The sequence below is a fragment of the Saccostrea cucullata genome, unplaced genomic scaffold (genome assembly GCF_032062105.1).
Source record: "Saccostrea cucullata isolate Sc308-1 unplaced genomic scaffold, CSIRO_AGI_Scuc_v1 ctg3017, whole genome shotgun sequence".
Taxonomy (NCBI): domain Eukaryota; kingdom Metazoa; phylum Mollusca; class Bivalvia; order Ostreida; family Ostreidae; genus Saccostrea; species Saccostrea cuccullata.
Window position 1 is genome coordinate 314639 of NW_026928612.1, and position 24867 is coordinate 339505.

Genomic DNA, 24867 nt, shown 5'->3' on the forward strand with positions numbered 1-24867 from the left:
GTTGCAAGACACTACAAAAAAATGCTTCAGGCTTTCTATACAGAATGTAATTTTTTAATTAAAAAATTAAGTGACCCTCAAAATATTTAGTCAAAAATTCTACAAGCATCTGCAAAGCAAATTTTGTCAAATGACCCAAAGTTATATGTTATTAAATATGACAGATCAATGTACAGCTGTGCCTACAGAAATGTACATTTTATTTGAAAGGAACTTATGTTACAAAAATAAATGCAAAGTATGAAATATAATTATCAGGAACAAATCATGCGAGTAATCTACATCTGGACTAGATGTTATTAAAAAATGTAATAAAATGTAGTACATACATGTACATCACAAAAGCATGAGACATGGACCTGATTGAAGAAATACTTGTATTTCTGACACTCAAAACAGTTTCTTGGTTATACACTGTGAAATGGACAGAATATGGAAGGTACATGTACCTGTATATTCCTCTTATAACTGTTTATATTTCATCAGATGATTTTTCCCCAAAAAAATTGGACGAATAAAGTACAGGTTTATTTTAGTAATTAATGTATTTGCAGAAAGTTAACTGCATGCCGTAGATGGTTGGCGAGCCTATTGGTTCTTTTAACTTGCGAATAATTTGTCACAGACTCGGACTGCATAGGAAACATTAAATTTTACATTATTAGGGATTGATGGTATACAGTTGTGATTCAGTAGGTACTCTGTCACAGGTAACATCTGTTTGTGAGGTAGCACTGAGATGTATGTATCAATCTTAGAAGTTCAAGAGACATCACACACCACCACATTAAAACACTCAGGTTGTTGAGTTGAGATGATGTCTGGTAAATTGTCACTTTAGTGGCCCCTCTGTGGAGTACAGTTGATGAATAAGTCTGCTTGGATTCATTCCTAAATTCCTGTAAATAATAACCCAAACTGTTTATCATGAAAAGTTAGAAATATATGTTAACAGGATATGAATGGCCCATCCAATGTATATTTGTACTGTAACATGAAAAGAAATGTATAGAACAATTTGTCTTAAGTGGATTCTGAGTACTCTCGAAATTTGTTCATTACATGTATTTAAAACTTCCTATTTGGCTTTAAAAACCAGTGCTGTATAGTTTTTTTTAAATGACTCAATTTCTATAACATATTGATTTAAACACTTGACAGTTTGTAGTTGAAAAAATAAAGTGTGAGACCCATAGGGCTTGAGCTCATATGAGTACTAGTAATTTAAGCCCTTCTGTTCTTCATGATATTTTTTTTCCCTACAATTCTTATGTAAAACTTAGCTGACATATTACTGCCCAATCCTATCCCAATTGGTCATAATTTGTATGCTATCTGATGATGCTTCCATATAATATGGAAATATCGTATATCAAGCTTTTTTTTGGCATGTTGGAATTTTGCGAAAAAGGGGCCAGATAAGTACCATTTATATTTTGCGTAAGTTATTTTTTATGATTGAAGATTTTTTTGTTTAAAATGGTAATGTTTATGTCACATTTTAGCTGAAATAATTTCTGCAGGTTTTATATTTTGTGAATTAAAAATGATCGCAAAAAAAGGCGAAAAATAGATCACCGTGGAAAAAAAAGGATACACGGTTGTATTTAATCGAGAAATAATCACAATTAATTTACGTTATTTGATACTGAAATATTCCCAAGTAGGTTATATCAAAGTTTGTTTAATTCAAAAATGTACTTAGGATGTGGCCTTTAAAGGCATTAAAATGTTTTCATTCTGATGATGACCGTCCCCGGTCAAAGCCGGTCAACTAAATATACTGCTGCATTTTCAAAAAAGTTGGTGATCTATTTCATATCTTTAAATTTACAACTTTACAGACCCTATTGAATATATTTCGGTATCCACACGTGAGAATCTTCCACAATTTTAACCTCAAGGTGTTGGTATCCAGTTTTTCTTTGTTTTGTATTTACGTTTCTATGGTCTTAAATTTGGAGCCAGTTAATAAACGAGCTATTTTTTTAATTTTTATATCTGTGAAATGCCATTGATTTAATTGTTGTAATTTACAGTAAAGTCAAATATTTATAAAAGTATTGGGTGTTTTTTGCTTGAGATTTCAGTTCAAGTGTACCTTAGGTGAATACTCTTAATAAATTTTGAGATACCAAGAAAAAGGCAAAAACTTATTTTTTCAATATTTTGCTTATGGATAGAAAAGGGAAATAATTTTTTTTAAAATTTCTGCACACCTCATGAAATGATTCTCAAGATATCAAAAACATTTATTTTACTGACATATAGACCCAAAACAATGTGCTACCTTTTCAAGCATTGAAAGTAATAGGACTGTGGAATTTCTCTAATCTCTCAGTATTTGATTAATGGGAGATGGACATGTTGGCCATAATATTGTGGGGCAAAAAAATCAAGGACAGTACAAGAATTTTTTTGTAAGAGTGATTCTTACACATACCTGAGAGACTTGTTGACCTTGACTGTGGAAAGTAGTCGCTCTGCTGCCATTTTGTTGGGACAGGATCTGTAGGCCTCCAGTAAGCTGTAAAGAAGGATAGGATATTAAACAAAATGTAGAAAAAGAAAGGACATGTGTACAACTAAATGTAAGGACATGTATATAAAGTCCTTGTACTGTTTTGAACATGAATAGAAGAAATGAAATCCAAGCTCTGAGTTTTTGACTTACTTAAAATCTGTAATATACAATGTACTTTATCAAAATTTACACCATGAAAATGACTAATTCTTTAATTCATTAACACTATTTACTGAGTTCTAGATTGCTTACCAACTTATTGAGGGTGTATCTGAGTTACTGACTTCTTGTCGGGTAAATTTCAGTAACTGACTTATTGTGGAGTAGATCTCAGTTATGGATTTATTTTGAGTTATATCTGAGGTTACTGTAAACCAATTATTATACGCTTCATTTTTTATTCACGACTGACCGCTAGAGAACTAATCTGCGATGATTTATTTCCGCGATTATCTGTGCATTGTGGCAACGCACTTTGAAAAAATTACGCACTTTGAAAAAATTTTTCAAAGTGCGTAATTTTTTTCAAAGTGCGTCAATTTTTTTACACTCTCAACGCACTTTGAAAAAAAATTTCAAAGTGCGTTAAGAATGCACATAAACATTTTTTACCATGGAGGCATTTAACGCACTTTGAAAAAAAGATATGTATGAAAATAAAAATTTTGGACTTAGATTTTAGTAATAGAGGAAATCAAATTGTAATAATTATATCTTTCGAAAAACATTTTTAAATTTACATGAACCCATTTAACCTCTTTGAGAACAAAGAGAAGACGAGTAGAAGGTCTCTCATCCCAACTCTTTTTTTCCTAAACATTGTAAATAGCCGTCGGTAGCAAATTGAAAGTTGACCCCACAGGTAAGCCCCAATTTTTAATGCATACATGTTTATGGCACGCCAAAATCACAAAAATGAGATAATCATAGTTTCACAATCGATAAACTAACTAGGTTTATCGGTTGTAAACTATAGTTTACGGACTATAAACTATAGTTTGCAAAGTTAATCTATATTTTACATCTGTAAACTATAGCTAACGCGATAATCTGTTTCACAACCATTAACTATACTTAACACCGAAAACTATCATTTGCGATTGCAAAACATAGATTATATGATAAATACAGTTTCACGATTTGTAAACTATAGTTTACAAACCGTTAACTATAGTTAACGATCTGATTAATATAGTTTCACGATTTGTGAAACTATGATTAACAACTCTTAACCATAGTTTACGATTGTAAACTACAGTTTACAACTGTGAATCTATTTTTAGCAACAAAATCTATTGTTAACACTTTTAACAGACAGGTAAACTTAGATTATCATTCGTAAACTATAGTTCACAACCGTTAAATATAGTTTTACAGATGAAAACTATACTTAACGAATCGTTAACTATAGTTTACGATTTGTAAACTATAGTTTACAGTCGATAAACCAAGTTTATCAATTGTGAAACTAGGTTTATCTTATTTTTGTGAATTTGGCGTGCCATACATGTTTATATTATGTATATCTTTGAAAAATATTTATAAGCCTACATGTAACCCCCTTTCCGGTACTGATGCCTATGCTACACCCAAATATATGTGTTTACATAACTGGTATGACGTTGAAAACTTTCAATAAATTTAAGGTAACATAAAATGCATGCAAACTTGAAAAAGAAAATTAAGTACAGTAAAGCATTTAAGCGAGAAAGAATTTTCAAAGTATGGAAAAATCAAAATCGCTCACTTTCAAATCCTGAAGTGCGTGACCTCTTCACAGAAAAATTATCGAACAGGTTCAATTATTTATCATACCTGAGATTGACAGGAATATTGACAAATCCATACACATTTTTTCAAAGTGCGTTAATATGGTCCATATTAACGCACTTTGAAAAGAAATTTTATTTTTTCAAAGTGCGTTGACTAAGTCCCAAAATTTAACGCACTTTGAAAAAATTTTTCAAAGTGCGTAATTTTTCAAAGTGCGTTGTAACACAGCATTGCGTCCATTTAAAATCTTATATCCGCCCCTAAAGTGGGTAAAATGTTACCATGAATATACTTCTTACTCATTACTCACGCCGCTCGAATAAAAATCTGGAAAAATCAAGGAGATTAAAGTTGATTTAAAACTCTCAATAGTACCAATTGGGTAATCGACGCTTTCCAAAATTTACATAGCCAAAGGGCAATTATCATAAATGGTTGGGACACAGCATGACTGGGCCATGATTAGTCGTAATTAACCAGGCTATCTCTAACTCGTCTGTGACAATAAATGAACAATAATAACACAAGCTAATATATATAATTATTGACATTTTAATCATTTTAAGACAAATAGTTTTAGATTTGCCATTCATTTATCTATTTTACTGAATGTTTGTAATTAAATTTTAACTGCATTCAGTACAATCAAGTTTTTCTGTGATTACCAATTGTAGTGTCGGGATCGGTTTTCAAAACAAGAGGCCCAGGGGCCACATCGCTCACCTGAGCAATTGGCTAGGAAAAAGCACATATCAGATCAGAACTGAAAGTTTACTTGGGGGGTGGGGGAACTTCAACTCTCCAGGGCGTCTTGATTTGAACAAACTTGAATCTACACTACATGAGGATGATTCCACATGAGTTTCATCTTTCCTGGCCCAGTGGTTCTTGAGTAGAAGATTTTTCCTATATATTCCTATGTAAAACTTTGATCGGCCATTTTGGCCCCACCCTTGCCTTGGGGGTCATGATTTGAACAAACTTGAATCTACACTATCTGAGGATGATTCCACAAGAGTTTCATCTTTCCTGGCCCAGTGGTTCTTGAGAAGAAGATTTTTAAAGATTTTTCCAATATATTCCTATGTAAAACTTTGATCGACCATTTTGGCCCCACCCTACCCCCGTGGGTCATGATTTGAACAAACTTGAATCTACACTACATGAGGATGATTCCACATGAGTTTCTTCTTTCCTGGCCCTGTGGTTCTTGAGAAGAAGATTTTTAAAGATTTTTCCTATATATTACTATGTAAAACTTTGATCGGCCATTTTGGCCCCACCCTACCCCCGGGGGTCATGATTTGAACAAACTTGAATCCACACTACATGAGGATGATTCCACATGAGTTTCATCTTTCCTGACCCAGTGGTTCTTGAGAAGAAGATTTTTAAAGATTTTTCCTATATATTACTATGTAAAACTTTGATCGGCCATTTTGGCCCCACCCTACCCCCGGGGGTCATGATTTGAACAAACATGAATCTACACTACCTGAAAATGATTCCACATGAGTTTCATCTTTCCTGGCCCAGTGGTTCTTGAGAAGAAGATTTTTTAATAATGCCATTATTTTTTCTCTAATTCATGATTATCTCCCCTTGGAATAGGGCGTGGCCCTTCATTTGAACAAATTTGAATCCCCTTCACCGCAGGATACTTTGTAGCAAGTTCGATTGAAATTGGCCCAGTGGTTCTTGAGAAGAAGATGAAAATGTGAAAAGTTTACAACGACAACGCCGACAACGACGACGACGACAACGACAGACAACGGACAAATTTTGATCAGAAAAGCTCACTTGAGCCTTTGGCTCAGGTGAGCTAAAAAAGGGCAAATATCTCTAATCATAACATAGGAATATAATGAACAACTCGTTCGCGACGATAAATATCCACGAGCAGAGGTTACTCGCGGAACTCGCAGATATTTATCGCACGCGTATGATACTTGGTTTACAGTATCAGTTACTTTTCAGAGTTACTTACCGACTTATTGTGGGGTAGATCTGAGTTACTTACTGACTTATTGTTGGATAGATTAAAGTTACTTACTGACTTAATGTTGAGTAGAACTGAGTTACTATTTTAATGTGGGGTAGATCTGAGTTATTGTGGGGTGGATTTGAGGTTACTTACTGACTTATTGTGGGCTGGATCTGAGTTATGGACTTATTCTGGGGTGGATTTGAGGTTACTTACTTACTTATTGTGGGGTGGATCTGAGTTACTTATTGTGGGGTGGATTTGAGGTTACTTACTGACCTATTGTGGGGTGGATCTGAGTTATGGACTTATTTTGAGTTATATCTGAGTTTATTAGTTACTTTTCGGAGTTACTTACTGACTTATTGTGGGGTAGATTTGAGTTACTTACTGACTTATTGTGGGGTAGATCTAAGTTTCTGCCTTTTTTAGTTATATCTGAGTTACTTACTGACTTATTGTGGGGTAGATCAGAGTTACTTACTGACTTATTATGAGTTAGATCTGAGTTTCTGACTTATTGTGGGTTAGATTTGAATTACTTACTGACTTATTGTGGGGTAGATCTGAGTCACAGCCTGTGCCCTCTCTCCAGATATCCCACTCACTTTACTCAGCTGTTTACATAACATGTCCCGAACACTCAGATTCTACAAATGTACATGCATCTAAAACATTTCTGATAGAAAGAACTAAAATCAATTTCCCCAAAGTTCTCAAGAGTTTTCCTCTAATAAAGATAACTTTTTAAAAATAAATTCCATGTGGAAAACCAAAATTAAGATTTAAAATGAAAGCACCAATCTCAGGAGCAAGTAACTGCCAGCCCCCACCAAATTTCTCTCGCAACACATCCAGCTAAATCTGAGATATACATTATAAAGAGAAGCTTAAATCTATGCTGCCCAAAATACCTAAGTATGTAAAATTTTCTTTTGAGTGTTGACTTCAGGTTGAAATCTGCTCTTACCCTAGACTTGACAGACCCCTGGTTAAACTCCCCAAACTCCATCAGTCTGATTTCTCGGTCATTTATGTCGTTACTCCACTCCTGTTCTTTGATGTCGTCAATGCTACAGGCATGGAGTGTCTTATTCTAAAGAAAAGGTAACTTCTGTCATCTGATCCAAATATTCTAATTGAAATTGAATACCACGGTAAAGTTCAGATGTCTGCATTTTCCTGTTTGTTTTTATACCGGCGTATTAGTTTTTACATCTTGTAAATAGAGGAAAAAGTGATGTCATGAGGTTACCATTAAGACTTTCTTAATTCTGTAATAATCCCGCTGACTCACATTCCTTATAGAGCTAAAGCACTTTGCAAAAAAAGAAGAGACATGTCTTCTTGTAGTGTTTCAACTGATAATCATTGACCCTCTTATTTTGAGATGGGACAAATCCATGTACATGTAGATCAGTAAGATCACAGTAGTGACAGTAGCCACCTTGTAATAACTCTGAAGGTAGCGTGTCATCACTGTTAGATAGGCCACAGACTCTATGACAGAACCCACCTTGTAGTAGCTCTGAAGGTAGCGTGTCATCACTGTTAGATAGGCCACAAACTCTATGACAGTACCCACCTTGTAGTAGCTCTGAAGGTAGCGTGTCATCACTGTTAGATAGGCCACAGACTCTATGACAGTACCCACCTTGTAGTTACTCTGAAGGTAGCGTGTCATCACTGTTAGATAGGCCACAGACTCTATGACAGTACCCACCTTGTAGTAACTCTGTAGGTAGCGTGTCTTTACTGTTAGATAGGCCACAGACTCTATGATAATACCCACCTTGTAGTAACTCTGTACGAAGCGTGTAATCACTGTTAGATAGGCCACAGACTCTATGACAGTACCCACCTTGTAGTAGCTCTGAAGGTAGCGTGTCATCACGGTTAGATAGGCCACAGACTGTATGACAGTACCCACCTTGTAGTAGCTCTGTAGGTAGCGTGTCATCACTGTTAGATAGGCCACAGACTCTATGACAGTACCCACCTTGTAGTAGCTCTGAAGGTAGCGTGTCATCACTGTAACATAGGCCACAGACTCTATGACAGTACCCATCTTCTAGTAACTCTGAAAGTAGCGTGTCATCACTGTTACATAGGCCACAGACTCTATGACAGAACCCACCTTCTAGTAACTCTGTAGGAAGCGTGTCATCACTGTTAGATAGGCCACAGATTCTATGACAGTACCCACCTTCTAGTAATTCTGTAGGAAGCGTGTCATCACTGTTAGATAGGACACAGACTCTATGACAGTACCCACCTTGTAGTAACTCTGAAGGCAGTGTGCCATCATGCACTGTTACATAGGCCACAGACTCTATGACAGTACCCACCTTGTCGTAACTCTGAAGGTAGCATGTCATCACTGTTAGATAGGCCACAGACTCTATGACAGTACCCACCTTGTAGTAACTCTGAAGGTAGCGTGTCATCACTGTTAGATAGGCCATAGACTCTATGACAGTACCCACCTTGTAGTAACTCTGAAGTTAGCATGTCATCATTGTTAAAAAGGCCGCAGACTCTATGATAGTACCCATCTTGTAGTAACTCTGTAGGTAGCGTGTCATCACTGTTAGATAGACCACAGACTCTATGACAGTACCCACCTTGTAGTAGCTCTGTAGGAAGCGTGTCATCACTGTTAGATAGGCCACAGACTCTATGACAGTACCCACCTTGTAGTAACTCTGAAGATAGCATGTCATCACTGTTAGATAGGATACAGACTCTTTGACAGTACCCACCTTGTATTAACTCTGTAGGAAGCGTGTCATCACTGTTAGATAGACCATAGACTCTATGACAGTACCCACCTTGTAGTAACTCTGTAGGAAGCGTGTCATCACTGTTAGATAGACCACAGACTCTATGACAGTACCCACCTTGTAGTAACACTGTAGGAAGAGTGTCATCACTGTTAGATAGACCACAGACTCTATGACAGTACCCACCTTGAAGTAACTCTGTAGGAAGCGTGTCATCACTGTTACATAGGCCACAGACTCTATGACAGTACCCACCTTGTAGTAACTCTGAAGATAGCATGTCATCACTGTTACATAGGCCACAGACTCTATGACAGTACCCACCTTGTAGTAACTCTGAAGATAGCATGTCATCACTGTTACATAGGCCATAGAATCTATGACAGTACCCACCTTGTAGTAACTCTGAAGGTAGCGTGCCATCACTGTTAGATAGGCCACAGACTCTATGACAGTACCCACCTTGTAGTAACTCTGTAGGTAGCGTGTCTTTATTGTTAGATAGGCCACAGACTCTATGACAGTACCCACCTTGTAGTAGCTCTGTAGGAAGCGTGTCATCACTGTTAGATAGGCCACAGACTCTATGACAGTAGTCACCTTGTAGTAACTCTGTAGGAAGCGTGTCATCACTGTTAGATAGGACACAGACTCTATGACAGTACCCACCTTGTAGTAGCTCTGTAGGAAGCGTGTCATCACTGTTAGATAGGCCACAGACTCTATGACAGTACCCACCTTGTAGTAGCTCTGTAGGAAGCGTGTCATCACTGTTACATAGGCCACAGACTCTATGATAGTACCCACCTTGTAGTAGCTCTGTAGGAAGCGTGTCATCACTGTTACATAGGCCACAGTTTCTATGACAGTACCCACCTTGTAGTAACTCTGAAGGTAGCGTGTCATCAAGGTGGGTACTGTCATACAGTCTGTGGCCTATCTAACAGTGATGACACGCTTCCTACAGAGTTACTACAAGATGGGTACTATCATAGAGTCTGTGGCCTATCTAACAGTGATGACATGCTATCTTCAGAGTTACAGTGGGTTTCTACCAAGGAGGCTGTTATGGAGGAGATTTTGGAAAACAAATGTGTCCAGGTCCCTGTTTTCCGCGATAAATTGTGCACTTCCAAGCAGTCGACAGTATTCGTCGAAACAACATACAACAACGAATGGGGCTCAGGGCTTGACCGGGATGGTACATGCAACACCAAACCCGAACAATGGCCAGGAAAAAACATTCTTGGTGTCCTCATGAAAAAAATCGCAAGAAAGGTTCGGAAAAGAAAGCTTAGCGATTCAGCAAAAAACGAAAGAAAACAAAAACAAAAAGATCTTCCGAAACAAAAAACAATACCGCAAATGCTTAATCAGCTGAGAGAAATGTCCGATAGTGATGAACCTGACACGGAGAGTTCCGGTGATGATACGTCTAAGTAACTGTTTTATCTCCGATCAGACTGGCGCAGCATTGCATGAAATGTGGTATGTTCTTAGTTATATTTATTTACAGACATTTTTGGCATACTTTAAAAATGCTATATTGAATTGGTATGTTCTATTTTGACTTTTTAGTGATAAGACGTAAATTCCCCCCCCCCCCCCCCCCCCCCCCGTTTCTTTTTCATAAAATTATTATACATTTATATCCACCAGACAAATGGAAAATTTAAGTTTACTTTCGGTGAATGTAAGAGGTCTTAATTCGCCGGAAAAAAGGGCAAAAATCTTTACATGGTTAGAAGAATGTAAAATAGATATAATACTTTTACAAGAAACACATTTTGTGGAAAAACATGTAGAAAACTATAATAGAAATTGGAATGGGAAAATAATTCATGCTTTTTCAGACTCTCCCTATAGTAGAGGTGTTTCTATTCTTTTTAAAAGAGAATGTAATGTAGATATTTTAAATGTTCATAAGTCTAATGACGGTAGGAAAATTCTTGTTAATGCAAAAATAGACGGTGACTTATTTACAATTATTAACGTTTACGCACCTAACAAAGAGTCAGATAGATTAGCATTCCTATCAACTCTAAACACATATATTTCTTCGTTCTCTGCGCAAGATAGTTCAATCATAGTAGGAGGTGATTTCAATTGCAATTTTGATAAAGAAAATGACAAATCCAATAAAAAATTAAGTAAACTGGTTAATAAACTGGACTTAGTCGACGTATGGCTTAATAAGAATCCTAATAATAACGGTTACACCTGGTGTGATGCAGAAAATTGTCCTAAGAGTAGGATTGATTATATTTTTGTAAGTAAAGACTTTATAAAAAATGTAAAAAATATCATTGTCAGACGAATTCCTGGTACTCATAATAATAACACTCGATTAAGTGACCACAGATATCTTAAATGTACTTTATATCTGAATAAATTAGATAGAGGTGTAGGTTACTGGAAATTGAATGTATCTCACCTTGAGAATGATGATTACAAACAAGGTATAGAGGAATTATTTAACAACATTGATGAAACGCTAGATCCAATTTTAAAATGGGAAACTTTTAAAATAAGTGTACGTGATTACTCTATTAAATACGCGAAACAATCCAAACATAATATAAAATACAAAATAAAACTGCTTGAGGAAAAAATCGATAAAATTGAATCTTTGCCTAGTCTAGAAATTAATATGAATGAAAAGCGAAAACTAGAAAAAGAACTAGATGCAATGTATGATAAAATTGCTAAAGGAGCTCAAATAAGATCAAAAGCGCAATGGATAAGTGAGGGAGAGCGAAATACCAGTTTCTTTCTAGGTCTAGAAAAGAAACATCAAACGAATAATACAATAACTGAATTAAAAAAGAATGATAAAACCTTTGCAAGTAATAGTGAAATTTTACAAGAAATGTGTCTTTTTTACGAAAACTTATATACAAGCAAATCTGTCGATGGAAACGATATTTCTTCATATCTAAAAGACATTGAATGTCCAAAACTTAATGATCGCGATAGAAAGTTTTGTGACACATTTCCAACATTTGATGAATGCTCGGATGTGGTATACAATTTAAAAAGTAACAAATCTCCCGGATTAGATGGATTACCAGGGGAATTTTATAAATGTTTTTAGAACAAAATTGGACCTCTCTTTTACGATGTGTTGTCAACTGTATTTGAAAAAGACGAATTACCATATTCTCAGCGATTGGCACTTATTACTCTTTTATTTAAAAAGGGAGACAAGAATAACCTTAAAAACTACAGACCATTGAGTTTAACAAATACCGATTACAAGATTATAGCTTTTGTTCTCGCAAAAAAATTACAATGCGTCATAGATAAATTAATTAGTAATGAACAATCAGCATATATCAAAGGTCGTTACATAGGTATAAATGCAAGATTGATTTTAGACATTTATGAATACTGCATGGAAAATGAAAAAGACGGAATATTATTATTTTTAGATTTTGAAAAAGCTTTTGATTCGGTTGAGTGGAATTTTCTTTTTCAAGTTTTAAAAAAATTTAACTTCGGTGATAATTTTCTTCAATGGATCCGAATTCTATATAATAAACCAATATTCAGAATTAAAAACAATGGTTGGATTTCTAAAACATGTAGCATGAATAGAGGTATTAGACAAGGATGCCCTATTTCAGCTCTATTGTATCTATTTGTGGCAGAAATACTGGCCTTAAAAATAAAAACTAACAATGAAATACAAGGTATCAATGTTTCAAATATGAAAAGGGATATTAAAAATATTCAGCATGCAGACGATATCACATTGGCTTTAAAAAATATATCTTCGTTGAAGGTTGCAGTTAAGACTGTTAATGATTTTTGTAAACACGCTGGTTCAAAGGTCAATATAAGCAAAACACAATGTATATTATTGGGTAGTCTAATAGATAAATACACTAACATAGAAGGTATCCAGGTAACAAATGATGCTGTTCGATGTTTAGGTATATTCATTGGTCATAATAAAATTCAATGTTATGAATTGAACTGGCTAAAGACTTTTCAAAACATGGAAAAACTCTTTGAATCTTGGAAAAAAAGAAAATTGACTATTTTTGGAAAAGCATGTGTCGTTAACTCTTTAGCTACGTCACAACTTATATACATGGCTTCTATATTACCAATGCCCGATCCCGAACATACTCGACAAATTAAGAAAAGTATATTTAATTTTATATGGAAAAAGCGCGATAGGATTAAAAGAGATACTGTGATCGGAAAACAGGAAGATGGTGGAGTAGGTGTGATAGATATTGAATTGAAATTTAAGGCCTTAAAGGCAGCATGGACTAGATATTTAATAAAAGAAAACAGTATAATCGGCGAAATAGTAAGAGGATATTTAAATCGCCTTAATATTGATATTAACTATCTATTAACATTATCAGAGACAAAACCCTCAGACTTTCAAATCATTTCAAACCTTCCGGTTTTTTATAAAGAAATATTTTGCAGTTTTAACGATTGCAAAAGATACATAGATGAAACAAAATTGTCTAATGTAAGTTTTGCTCAACAACCAATATGGAATAATAATATGTTTAAATATGAAAACAAAACAATATGTTTTAAACATTGGATCAAAAGTGGGATAACACATATTAAAGACCTTTTTAACAAAAATGGTAAATTTAAAACTCTACAAGAGTTGTACGGTGACTTAAAACAAAAATCGAATTGGATATGTGAATATAAAATAGTAAAAACAGCAATCTATAAAAAATCTTTAAGATTCTATGACAGTACCCACCTTGTAGTAACTCTGTAGGAAGCGTGTCATCACTTTTAAATAGGACACAGACTCTATGACAGTACCCACCTTGTAGTAGCTCTGTAGGAAGCGTGTCATCACTGTTAGATAGGCCACAGACTCTATGACAGTACCCACCTTGTAGTAACTCTGTACGAAGCGTGTCATCACTGTTAGATAGGCCACAGACTCTATGACAGTACCCACCTTGTAGTAACTCTGAAGGTAGCGTGTCATCACTGTTAGATAGGATACAGACTCTTTGACAGTACCCACCTTGTATTAACTCTATAGGAAGCGTGTCATCACTGTTAGATAGACCATAGACTCTATGACAGTACCCACCTTGTAGTAACACTGTAGGAAGCGTGTCATCACTGTTAGATAGACCACAGACTCTATGACAGTACCCACCTTGAAGTAACTCTGTAGGAAGCGTGTCATCACTGTTAGATAGGCCACAGACTCTATGACAGTACCCACCTTGTAGTAACTCTGAAGGTAGCATGTCATCACTGTTCGATAGGACACAGACTCTATGACAGTACCCACCTTGTCTTAACTCTGAAGGTAGCATGTCATCACTGTTAGATAGGTCACAGACTCTATGACAGTACCTACCTTGTAGTAACTCTGTAGGAAGCGTGTCATCACTTTTAGATAGGACACAGACTCTATGACAGTACCCACCTTGTCTTAACTCTGAAGGTAGCATGTCATCACTGTTAGATAGGCCACAGACTCTATGACAGTACCTACCTTGTAGTAGCTCTGTAGGAAGCGTGTCATGACTGTTAGATAGGCCACAGACTCTATGACAGTACCCACCTTGTAGTAACTCTGAAGGTAGCGTGTCATCACTGTTAGATAGGATACAGACTCTATGACAGTACCCACCTTGTAGTAGCTCTGTAGGAAGCGTGTCATCACTGTTACATAGGCCACAGACTCTATGACAGTACCCACCTTGTAGTAACTCTGTAGGAAGCGTGTCATCACTGTTAGATAGGCCACAGACTCTATGACAGTACCCACCTTGTAGTAACTCTGAAGGTAGCGTGTCATCACTGTTAGATAGGCCACAGACTCTATGACAGTACCCACCTTGTAGTAACTCTGAAGGTAGCGTGTCATCACTGTTAGATAGGCCACAGACTCTATGACAGTACCCACCTTGTAGTAGCTCTGTAGGAAGCGTGTCATCACTGTTACATAGGCCACAGACTCTATGACAGTACCCACCTTGTAGTAACTCTGAAGATAGCATGTCATTACTGTTACATAGGCCACAGACTCTATGACAGTACCCACCTTGTAGTAACTCTGAAGGTAGCGTGTCATCACTGTTAGATAGGACACAGACTCTATGACAGTACCCACCTTGTAGTAACTCTGAAGATAGCATGTCATCACTGTAACATAGGCCACAGATTCTATGACAGTACCCACCTTGTAGTAATTCTGTAGGAAGCGTGTCATCACTGTTAGATAGGACACAGACTCTATGACAGTACCCACCTTGTAGTAACTCTGAAGGTAGCGTGTCATCACTGTTAGATAGGCCACAGACTCTATGACAGTACCCACCTTGTAGTAGCTCTGTAGGAAGCGTGTCATCACTGTTAGATAGGCCACAGACTCTATGACAGTACCCACCTTGTAGTAGCTCTGTAGGAAGCGTGTCATCACTGTTAGATAGGATACAGACTCTATGACAGTACCCACCTTGTAGTAACTCTGAAGGAAGCGTGTCATCACTGTTACATAGGATACAGACTCTATGACAGTACTCACCTTCTAGTAATTCTGTAGGAAGCGTGTCATCACTGTTAGATAGGCCACAGACTCTATGACAGTACCCACCTTGTAGTAACTCTGAAGGTAGCGTGTCATCACCGTTAGATAGGCCACAGACTCTATGACAGTACCCACCTTGTAGTAACTCTGAAGGAAGCGTGTCATCACTTTTAGATAGGACACAGACTGTATGACAGTACTCACCTTGTAATAACTCTGAAGGTAGCGTGTCATCACTGATAGATAGGCCACAGACTCTATGACAGTACCCACCTTGTAGTAACTCTGAAGGTAGCGTGTCTTTACTGTTAGATAGGCCACAGACTCTATGACAGTACCCACCTAGTAGTAACTCTGTAGGTAGCATATCATCACTTTTAGATAGGCCACAGACTCTATGACAGTACCCACCTTGTAGCAACTCTGAAGGTAGCATGTCATCACTGTTAGATAGGCCACAGACTCTATGACAGTACCCACCTTCTAGTAACTCTGAAGGTAGCGTGTCATCACTGTTAGATAGGCCACAGACTCTATGATAGTACCCACTTTGTAGTAGCTCTGAAGGTAGCGTGTCATCACTGTTAGATAGACCACAGACTCTATGACAGTACCCACCTTCTAGTAATTCTGTAGGAAGCGTGTCATCACTGTTAGATAGGTCACAGACTCTATGATAGTACCCACCTTGTAGTAACTCTTAAGGTAGCGTGTCATCACTGTTACATAGGCCACAGACTCTATGATAGTACCCACCTTGTAGTAACTCTGAAGGTAGCGTGTCATCACTGTTAGATAGGCCACAGACTCTATGACAGTACCCACCTTGTAGTAACTCTGTAGGAAGCGTGTCATCACTGTTAGATAGGCCACAGACTCTATGATAGTTCCCATCTTGTAGTAACTCTGTAGGTAGCGTGTCATCACTGTTACATAGGCCACAGACTCTATGATAGTACCCACCTTGTAGTAACTCTGAAGGTAGCGTGTCATCACTGTTAGATAGGCCACAGACTCCTTCACATTTTTTGTTCTCTTTACTTGAAAACCATCAATGACCTGTAAGATAAAAGTGACCTTGACTTTTAACCTTGAATTAATTCAGCCATATCCGAGTTGTGAGTTGCAAATTATTTCATCAGCCCATCTGATTGGATGTACGATTACAGCGAAATACGAAATGGCGGTTAAATTTTCAATAAGCTGCTGGATAGCTCAATAGGGTATTAAATTTGGTCTAACAAGTATCACATTAGGTTTGAATCTAGGTCACAAAGTTACTCAGGTGTATCATTGGTTTTTACAGGTAAATGTGAGTTGATTTCAATGTTGTATGAAGCCACATGTATGTGCTAAAGTTTTATGCAGTAAATACATGCAATACTTTTCTTTAATTGAAATATTTTTTTCAGCAAAATTGTATTCCAGCACTTCAATAATGCATATATCCTCTGCACACTGTCTTTCCGAATTGCTATCAAGTCTTGTCACTAAAAATATAAAAACACATTGTAATCTATTTTCATAATTAACATACAAGTAATTTCATATCACAGGGTAAAATTTCTCTTTTAGACAAATGTTAGTAAACAATAGCACCAGCACCCATGTTTAAGATTAAACTGCTTAACATTGCTTAATCCAGCATTCAAATATAATGGTTTTTCTAAACTTTTGAGTACATTATTTGTTGCATGTCAAAATCTAATTATCCATGATTTTGGATTTTATAGTTTTGCTAGATTTATAAATATAGGTTTAAAAATAATTAATATAAACTAAAAGTTTTTAACTCTCCTAGCAGTGAAGAATTCTGTAATTGTGATGCTTTTAATATTTGCCTCTATGTTATTTTTTAAAATATGAAAGAATAAAATAAGAATTGAATATGGTAAAGAATAGAATAAATAGCAAGAGCACTTAATCTTAGCCATAATTTCTTTTGTAAAACAATTAAGCCCTTTATCAATTTAAATTTCAGTTTTTCAGAGAGTAACAGATATGAATAGAGAAATTTGATGGGTGTAGAAATGTTCATCATAATTAATTAAATACATTTTATATGTGCTATTTATATCATTCCAAGTATTTATGACATTATTCAGTTAATGTGTCTGCTTATGTATAATCCATTAAGTGGGAAAAGTGGGGCTAACTATGTCCTGACTTTGATAACAATACCTTTTGTAAGAATGGAAAAGGGGGGCTGTCATTCACTAATTCTGCAAAAAGTATTTGCAATTAAAGAAAAGTATTGCATGTATTTACTGTATAACACTTTGGCACATACATGTGGCTTCATACAACATTGAAATCAACTCACATTTACCTGTAAAAACCAATGATACACCTGAGTAACCTTGTGACCTAGATTCAAACCTAATGTGATACTTGTTAGACCAAATTAAATACCCTATTGAGCTATCCAGCAGCTTATTGAAAATTTAACCGCCATTTCGTATTTTGCTGTAAAATAGCGAAACTCATTTAGTACAAACATGGTTAAAGCAAAGTTATCCTGGAACCCCAGTTTTATTAATTTTATGAATTCCTTATACAGATGTAACAAATTACAGATATAATGAAGTAAGTTCATGAGTCCCAGTGGCTTCCTTATAATCTAGTTTTACTGAATGTGAAAGGTCACCTTGAGATTGGTTATGGTCTGTCTGATGCGGTCCTCTGGGATACTGAAGTGCTGCAGGAACCCGTAATCCTCCACCATAAAGATTGGCTTCTTCAGACCGCAGTGCTTCAGGCGGAACTAAAACACAATTGTGTGGGTAAATTAAACAAGACTGCAAAGTTAAATTTCAAATCAATTTTTTAAGAATGTGGTTCTTTTACATGAAGCAATATACAGTAAAAATAGGTTATAACAAACTTGCTTGAAAGACAATTTTGGTTGAAGATATTTTTTTTTGAAATCCCAACTGTTTACAGTGTTTCTTAGTGGATAATTCTTAAAGAATTAAAAGGCAGATAAATTTGACATCCCAGTGACTTTCTTACATCCAAGTTTTACAGTACTTTTAAAACAAGAGGCCCCAAAGGGGGGGGAGGGGGGGGAAAGGCTGGGACCATAAAATTTAACAATTTTGTTCCCCTTCACCCATAAATGCTGTATTCCAAATTTGGTCGAAATTGGTTCAGTGGTTTCAGAGAAGAAGCTGAAAATGTTCAAATGTTAACACACGACGGACGATGAATGATGACAGACAAAAACAGATAGCAATAGGTCACCTGAGTTACTCAGGTGACCTAAAAAGGTAAACAATTGATCCTCGTTTAGACTCTAGATGAGCTGTTAGTTTTATATTTGACCCTGACCTTCTGATCCGGGAGTCGGCCGTCCGTACAGCTGTGTACAAGGTCATCCATCCTCTTCCTCTCTATAATGTAATCCAGCACCAGTTCTCTCCCCCTGGGCCGATCCATCCCTATCCCAGGTAAACCAGGCAAGGTCAATCATCATCTTAATTAGTACATCTCAGAAATATCAACAATTAAATGTGAAGGAAGTCAAAAGTTATGTCCCTTACCAACTTCTGTCTGCTGAGTTTTCTCCCTTGCGACCCACAGAAGGTCCCCCACATGGAGTTTTCTGAGGTCACAGGTCACACCATTCTTAATGAGGTCAGGGAGTAAGGACTTCCCCCCTCCTTGTCTTAGTGTAAAATTAGAATGCATAAATTGTACAGTACAATAGGTTATTACTTATTACAAGTACTTGGTAAGAGTAAAACATGCTCAAAATGAAGCACCAGAAACAAATGATTTTGCTCTCTTGCCAATGTAGTTCATTATGTATCTGTTAAGATTTGTTAACACAATATATCTTAAAACTATTGGGGAATGAAGATCTCTTTGCTGTATGAATTAATTCATTATTAGTGCGTTTACTATAATCTTTGAAATATTAAACATTTAGTTTCATAACTTGGTTGAATATAACAGAGTATATATTTTTTTGATTACCGACAACTTGGTTCAAAGTATGAAAACGATACCTGCTTCCATAGAATTCAGCATTGTCGACACACAGAATGATTTCAAACTGCCCGGGTAGGAACACAAAGTTAGGTACACAGCTAGTACTGGTGGACTCCTGAGAATTCTCACTCTCTGATGCCCTTTCATGACTAAGAGTTCTGACAGAGGAAATTCTAGCTGGTTTTGGAGAGGAATTCTGGAATGAAAGAAGCTGTGGCTCTGCTGAGTGAGATGACATCACATCCTTAGGAAGCTTTGTTCTCTTCTTTGCTTCCTTTGTAGGTTTGACTGCAATTGAATTAAGAAATAATTAAGATTAAGATGTAAAACTAATCTTTATAGACAAATTAAATATACATTGTACACATATTCATCTGTATGAAAAATTCACTTCTAAACATTTATATACAAGCATATGTATATTTTTTTTCACTAAACCTAAATTTAATTTTGTGCTTATCTGAATTTTTTTTTAAAGTTACCACTTACCTGCATATTTCTACACAAATATCTTTTCATGGATACCATAGGGACACAATATTTCACTTAAAATTGCTTACAGAAATGAGAAAATAACTGGTCAAGATGCTGATTAATTTGAGATTGTTGAATTCTTTATTAACCTTTGACCTTACCTGTAGTAATTGCTGGGGTTTCCTCTAAATCGTCCAGTGAGGGCAGTCGAGGTGTGTCCTGAGTAACAATACAATCCACAGCCTCCTCTTCATGTAAGTAAACATACACATTATCACCTAGTGGCCTGAAAGTTAAGAAAATCAATATAACAAAGGAAATCAGTCAAAACAATTTTGTGATAAGTATATCAAATGTATCAATGGTTTCATCTGAATATAGAAGTACCCAGATAGCATGACTATGTTGGGCCAACATTTGTTAAAGGTTGTATGGTTGGCGTTGGGAGAATATCGTTGGGCCAACGTTGGACCAATGTTACCAAGTCAACCTTCTCGACCATGACGGAATTCCTATGTTGGCCCAACGTTGGTCCAACGTAAGCAATTTCCATTCACTTTAGTTTCCAAAGAAGGAAGAATCATGGCGTTGGCCCAACGTTTGACCAATGTTTATAATACTGTACTTACAAGTTGGTAGTAATATGTTGGCCCAACGTTGGCCCATTGTTTGTAATACACACTTAAAGAAAGTGCCTTATCAAGTTTGTAGTAGTATGTTGGCCCAACGTTGGCACCATGTTTGTAATACATCCTTATAGAAAGTGCCTTTTCAAGTTGGTAGTATTATGTTGGCCCAACGTTGGCTCATTGTTTGTAATACACCCTTAAAGAACGTGTCCTATCAAGTTGGTAGTAGAATATTAGCCCAAAGTTGGCCCATTGTCTGTAATGCACCCTAAAAGAAAGTGCCTTATCACGTTGGTAGTAGTATGTTGGCCCAACGTTGGTCCATTGTTTGTAATACACCCTTAAAGTGCGTGTCCTATCAAGTTGGTAGTAGTATGTTCGGCAAACGTTGGCCCATTGTTTGTAATACACCCTTAAAGTGCGTGTCCCATCAGTTGATAGTAGTATGTTCGGCCAACTTTGGCACATTGTTTGTAATACACACAAGTGTAATTTTGTTTAGGTCTTTCAAAGATGTGATTTATATATTGAATCAACGTTGGCCCAGTTATATTAATTATGAACAATACAAATGAATTTTCAGACCTAGTGGTGTCAAGTCGGTAACGTTTCCCACTGGACAATAATTGCTGGTAGTTCACTTTAATCAGAAATCCCAGCCCAAAATCATCTGAAAAATAAATTTGTGGAACACCTAACTCTCAGAAATGATTTTTTAAAACTTTACTTTGCTATATAAGTCATGCACTTAAAAGATGCAGATGCACTGAATAAACATACGTGAAAATATAATTGAATGTGTACCTGTCAGCTTTATAGCATGTCAAGACCAAAGAAAAAATACAAAATAAAAAAAAAATTTTTTTTAATTCAAAAGTGATTTTTCTTCCTTTCTCTTTGTCTATTAAATACTGTACGTGGTTGAGAAGGAAAAGATCTGTAGAATGTAAATTTCTCTATTGATACCAATCTTTGATCTCACCATCAATAAGAACTGCTGCTTTGTCTTTCTTGTTCCCCTCATCCCCTTCATTTGATACGTACTTGTATTGAAGTGATCTGGTAAATGAAATGCATTACATGTAAGAACTGATGATTCTTACTTCACTTTTTATTAAGCCCTACTAACACCACATACTGTTTATACAGGGAAATTTTTGCCCCAATATTATTTTCTTCCCTTTTGCAAAACCCTTATTTGGCTGGATTTAAAACGGGGTGAAATCAAAGAATACAAAATATTTCTTATCAAAATTTATTGGATGGGCAAATTTAAAACGGGGCAAAATTGTCTGTAAGTGTGAAATGGTGACAATAACACAGGGTAAAATAACCCTGTACACAGTTATCTTACCCATGGTCTTGATTCCTGTGTCCAGGGAGGGTTACTGGTAATCTCTGGCTGGAGGCTGGCCTGAGTGGGAGATCGTCAGCCTGAATTGCCTCTAGCCGGTGAGCCAGCTGAGACCCCGCCTCTGTCAGGCTGTACTTGGCTGGGTTACTCTCCTTCACCACTAGGCCTTTCTTGATCAGAGTCCCCATAGAGGACCAGGCAGTGTACCGACAACCTGGATCTGCCTGTAAACACAAGTACATGTACATATGTGGTTCTATGTGGGGATATTGTCTTCAAACTTGACACTATACTACAGACTACTGTAAACACATACACATATACAGTATATGTGCATAGTTGAGGAAGTTCTTTGCAAGGATTCATGGTTTAAAACTCACCAGTGTAAAGGATTTCTCAGCCAATGGCTGGGCTTTATTTATAACTCAGCAGTGTAAAGGATTTGTCAGCCAATGACTGGGCTTTGTTATTTATAACTCACCAGTGTAAAGGAATTGTCAGCCAATGGCTGGGCTTTGTTATTTAACACTCACCAGTGTAAAGGATTTATCAGCCAATGGCTGGGCTTTATTTATAACTCACCAGAGTGAAGGATTTGTCAGCCAATGGCTGGGCTTTGTTATTTAAAACTCACCAGAGTAAAGGATTTGTCAGCCAATGGCTGGGCTTTGTTACAGAGTTCGGTCTTCGTCATGAATCCTCTTCCATCTGCAGACTAAATTGAATAAAAAATTAAATATATTGAAAATAATGTACATGTACAATTATGAGGAAAAACAAGAAATGAATATCAAATACCCTTACAAAATATCTTGACTGGGTGGTGTGTAGAAGGTTAATAATGTACTGTGGTAGTATACCTGTCTGTCTCTGTACAGAGTGATAAGGAGGGCATAAGGACCGGACCTGTAGGCTGGTATATACTCCCTCTCTCCACTCGATAGTCCAGATCTCTGTCTTTTCTGAAGTCAATAAATAAACTCATATACATGTATTTCACAAATTTTCCTGAGGGAAGGACTTGAGATTGTTTATTGTGGTGTAGAGTGGTCAACATTCCAAATAATCTATTGTATTAAATGATGTACACACTTACACAGCTAATAATGCATTACCTTGTTTTCAATTAAACGAGTATCTATACCATGAACTATCTGATTCACACTGGGGACCAAGAAACTTTGGTACATGTATATTTTTAATTACTTATGCTTACTGCCTATGAGACAATTCATGTTTACCCTTGGGGGTTGAGGGACCACCGCCTCCCCCTCACTATCCAAGTCAGACAGAGTATGTGACGCTCCATGGGAGACAACTCTCTGCTGATTGCCGGGCCCAGTGGCTGTAGAGGCTGCCTTGTTCTTCTGTTTTGGTTTCTGTCTGGCTGCTGGTTTGGTGTGGGAATCCTCTTCAGTTGTGGGTGGAGAATTTCCCTGAATGCAGTATAAAGAGGAATACACCAAGAAGGTAATTTACATTTACTTTCTGATATGTTTTTTTTTGTACGCGGGAGTTTGAATTTACCATTTTTTTGTATATGTTTTTGAAGCCGATCATCCGACATTTTACGAGTTTTGTTACCTGTAAAAAGAAATCCAGGGCCTGTACTTAGTTGACCCACCTAGCCCTACCCCAGGGGCTACTTAATTGACCCAACCAGCAGTCTTTGGGGTCAAACCTGCACTCCATTGACCCACCCAGCCTCTTAGCCAATCAGAATCCGACACCTATCCAGGCTCCTAGTACTGCTTGCGAAGATGAAGTCATGCACATTATTGTACATATTCATGTTCGATACTGTCAAAATTTTACACAATACACGATGTCTAATTTAACCTTTATTAAACAGTTCTAATAGATGTAATAAGTATATTAAGTCCACCGAGCACCTGTCTTATAGTACAATAAATACTACTAAAAAAAGCACTTTAAGAGGGGTGAGAGGTCCAAGGGAGTTTTGGTATAAAATTACATTCCAAAAGCTCAAAATCTTCTTGAAATGTCGCCCGAAAAGGATAGTGTTACACACAGACAGAATATGTAAATTTACTACCTTGAACTTTGACCTTTTGACCTCAAAATCATCAGGAGTCTTCCTTGGGCCACAGAGAACTGTTATTTAAAATTTCATTGCAAAAGCTCAGAGGGTTCTCGAGATATCGCGCGGAAACGAAAGTGTTATAACAGACAGAATATGCGAATTCATTAACTTGACCTTTTGACCTCAAAATCAATAAGGTTCTTCTTTAGTCCATAGGGAGTTGATAACGTGTGGAAACGAAAGCGTTACAGACAGACAGAAAGACAGACGGACGGACACACCCAAATTAATATCCCCCACTTTTCAAGCGGGGGACAAAACTCAGGACATTCAAAAATCAGGACATTATACCCCTTTAGTTTGAAAGCGCTTTTGAGCAATTGAAAATCAATATTTATCAAAAAACTTCTTTTTAATTTTTCATTTAAATAAGATTTGAAAAATGAATCAAATATGATGAAAACTTGCTTTTATTATAGTTTTTTATTTAATCAGGTTATCAGGTCATTATACCCCAAAATCAGGGCATTATACCCCTGTCAATTTTCTATGTCAAATAAAACTTCATAAAAATATTTTCATTTAGCATTCTCTTCGTGATTCTTAACCAGGTCAATCAGGGCATTCTACTTATTAGGGCATTATACTTCTCCCGTAACTACAGATTGTAATTTAAATCCCTTCTAGACCAGGAAGTATAAATACCTGAAAGGAAGCTAACACAAGTGTCACGTGACTGCAGTGCATAGAGATAAACAAGACAGCCGCCAT

The 24867-nt window shown here is 36.6% G+C and overlaps 1 protein-coding gene across 1 annotated transcript; it reads right to left on the reverse strand.

Moving 5' to 3' along the window:
- Positions 1-807: 807 nt before the first annotated feature.
- Positions 808-24867, reverse strand: LOC134278175 (crossover junction endonuclease MUS81-like). The gene is made up of 17 exons (XM_062760493.1): positions 24802-24867; positions 23294-23488; positions 22913-23014; positions 22687-22767; positions 22053-22276; positions 21681-21757; positions 21284-21368; positions 20231-20355; positions 19613-19883; positions 19145-19269; positions 18933-19042; positions 18250-18366; positions 16566-16661; positions 7252-7377; positions 6828-6931; positions 2444-2527; positions 808-899 (listed from the first exon to the last, which is right to left on the reverse strand). The coding sequence occupies exons 1-17, from the start codon at positions 24865-24867 to the stop codon at positions 833-835; spliced, it is 2055 nt and encodes a 684-aa protein (XP_062616477.1). The 3' UTR covers positions 808-832.

Bases quoted from the DNA above. Each gene is read 5' to 3' on its own strand.
- LOC134278175 (XM_062760493.1), bottom strand. From the start codon at position 24,867: ATGGCGGCTGTCTTGTTTATCTCTATGCACTGCAGTCACGTGACACTT. The intron at 23,489-24,801 runs GTATTTATACTT...TACTGCATTCAG, and splicing joins TTGTGTTAGCTTCCTTTCAG to GGAAATTCTCCACCCACAAC. The intron at 23,015-23,293 runs GTAAACATGAAT...TATTGACTTCAG, and splicing joins TGGTCCCTCAACCCCCAAGG to AAAAGACAGAGATCTGGACT.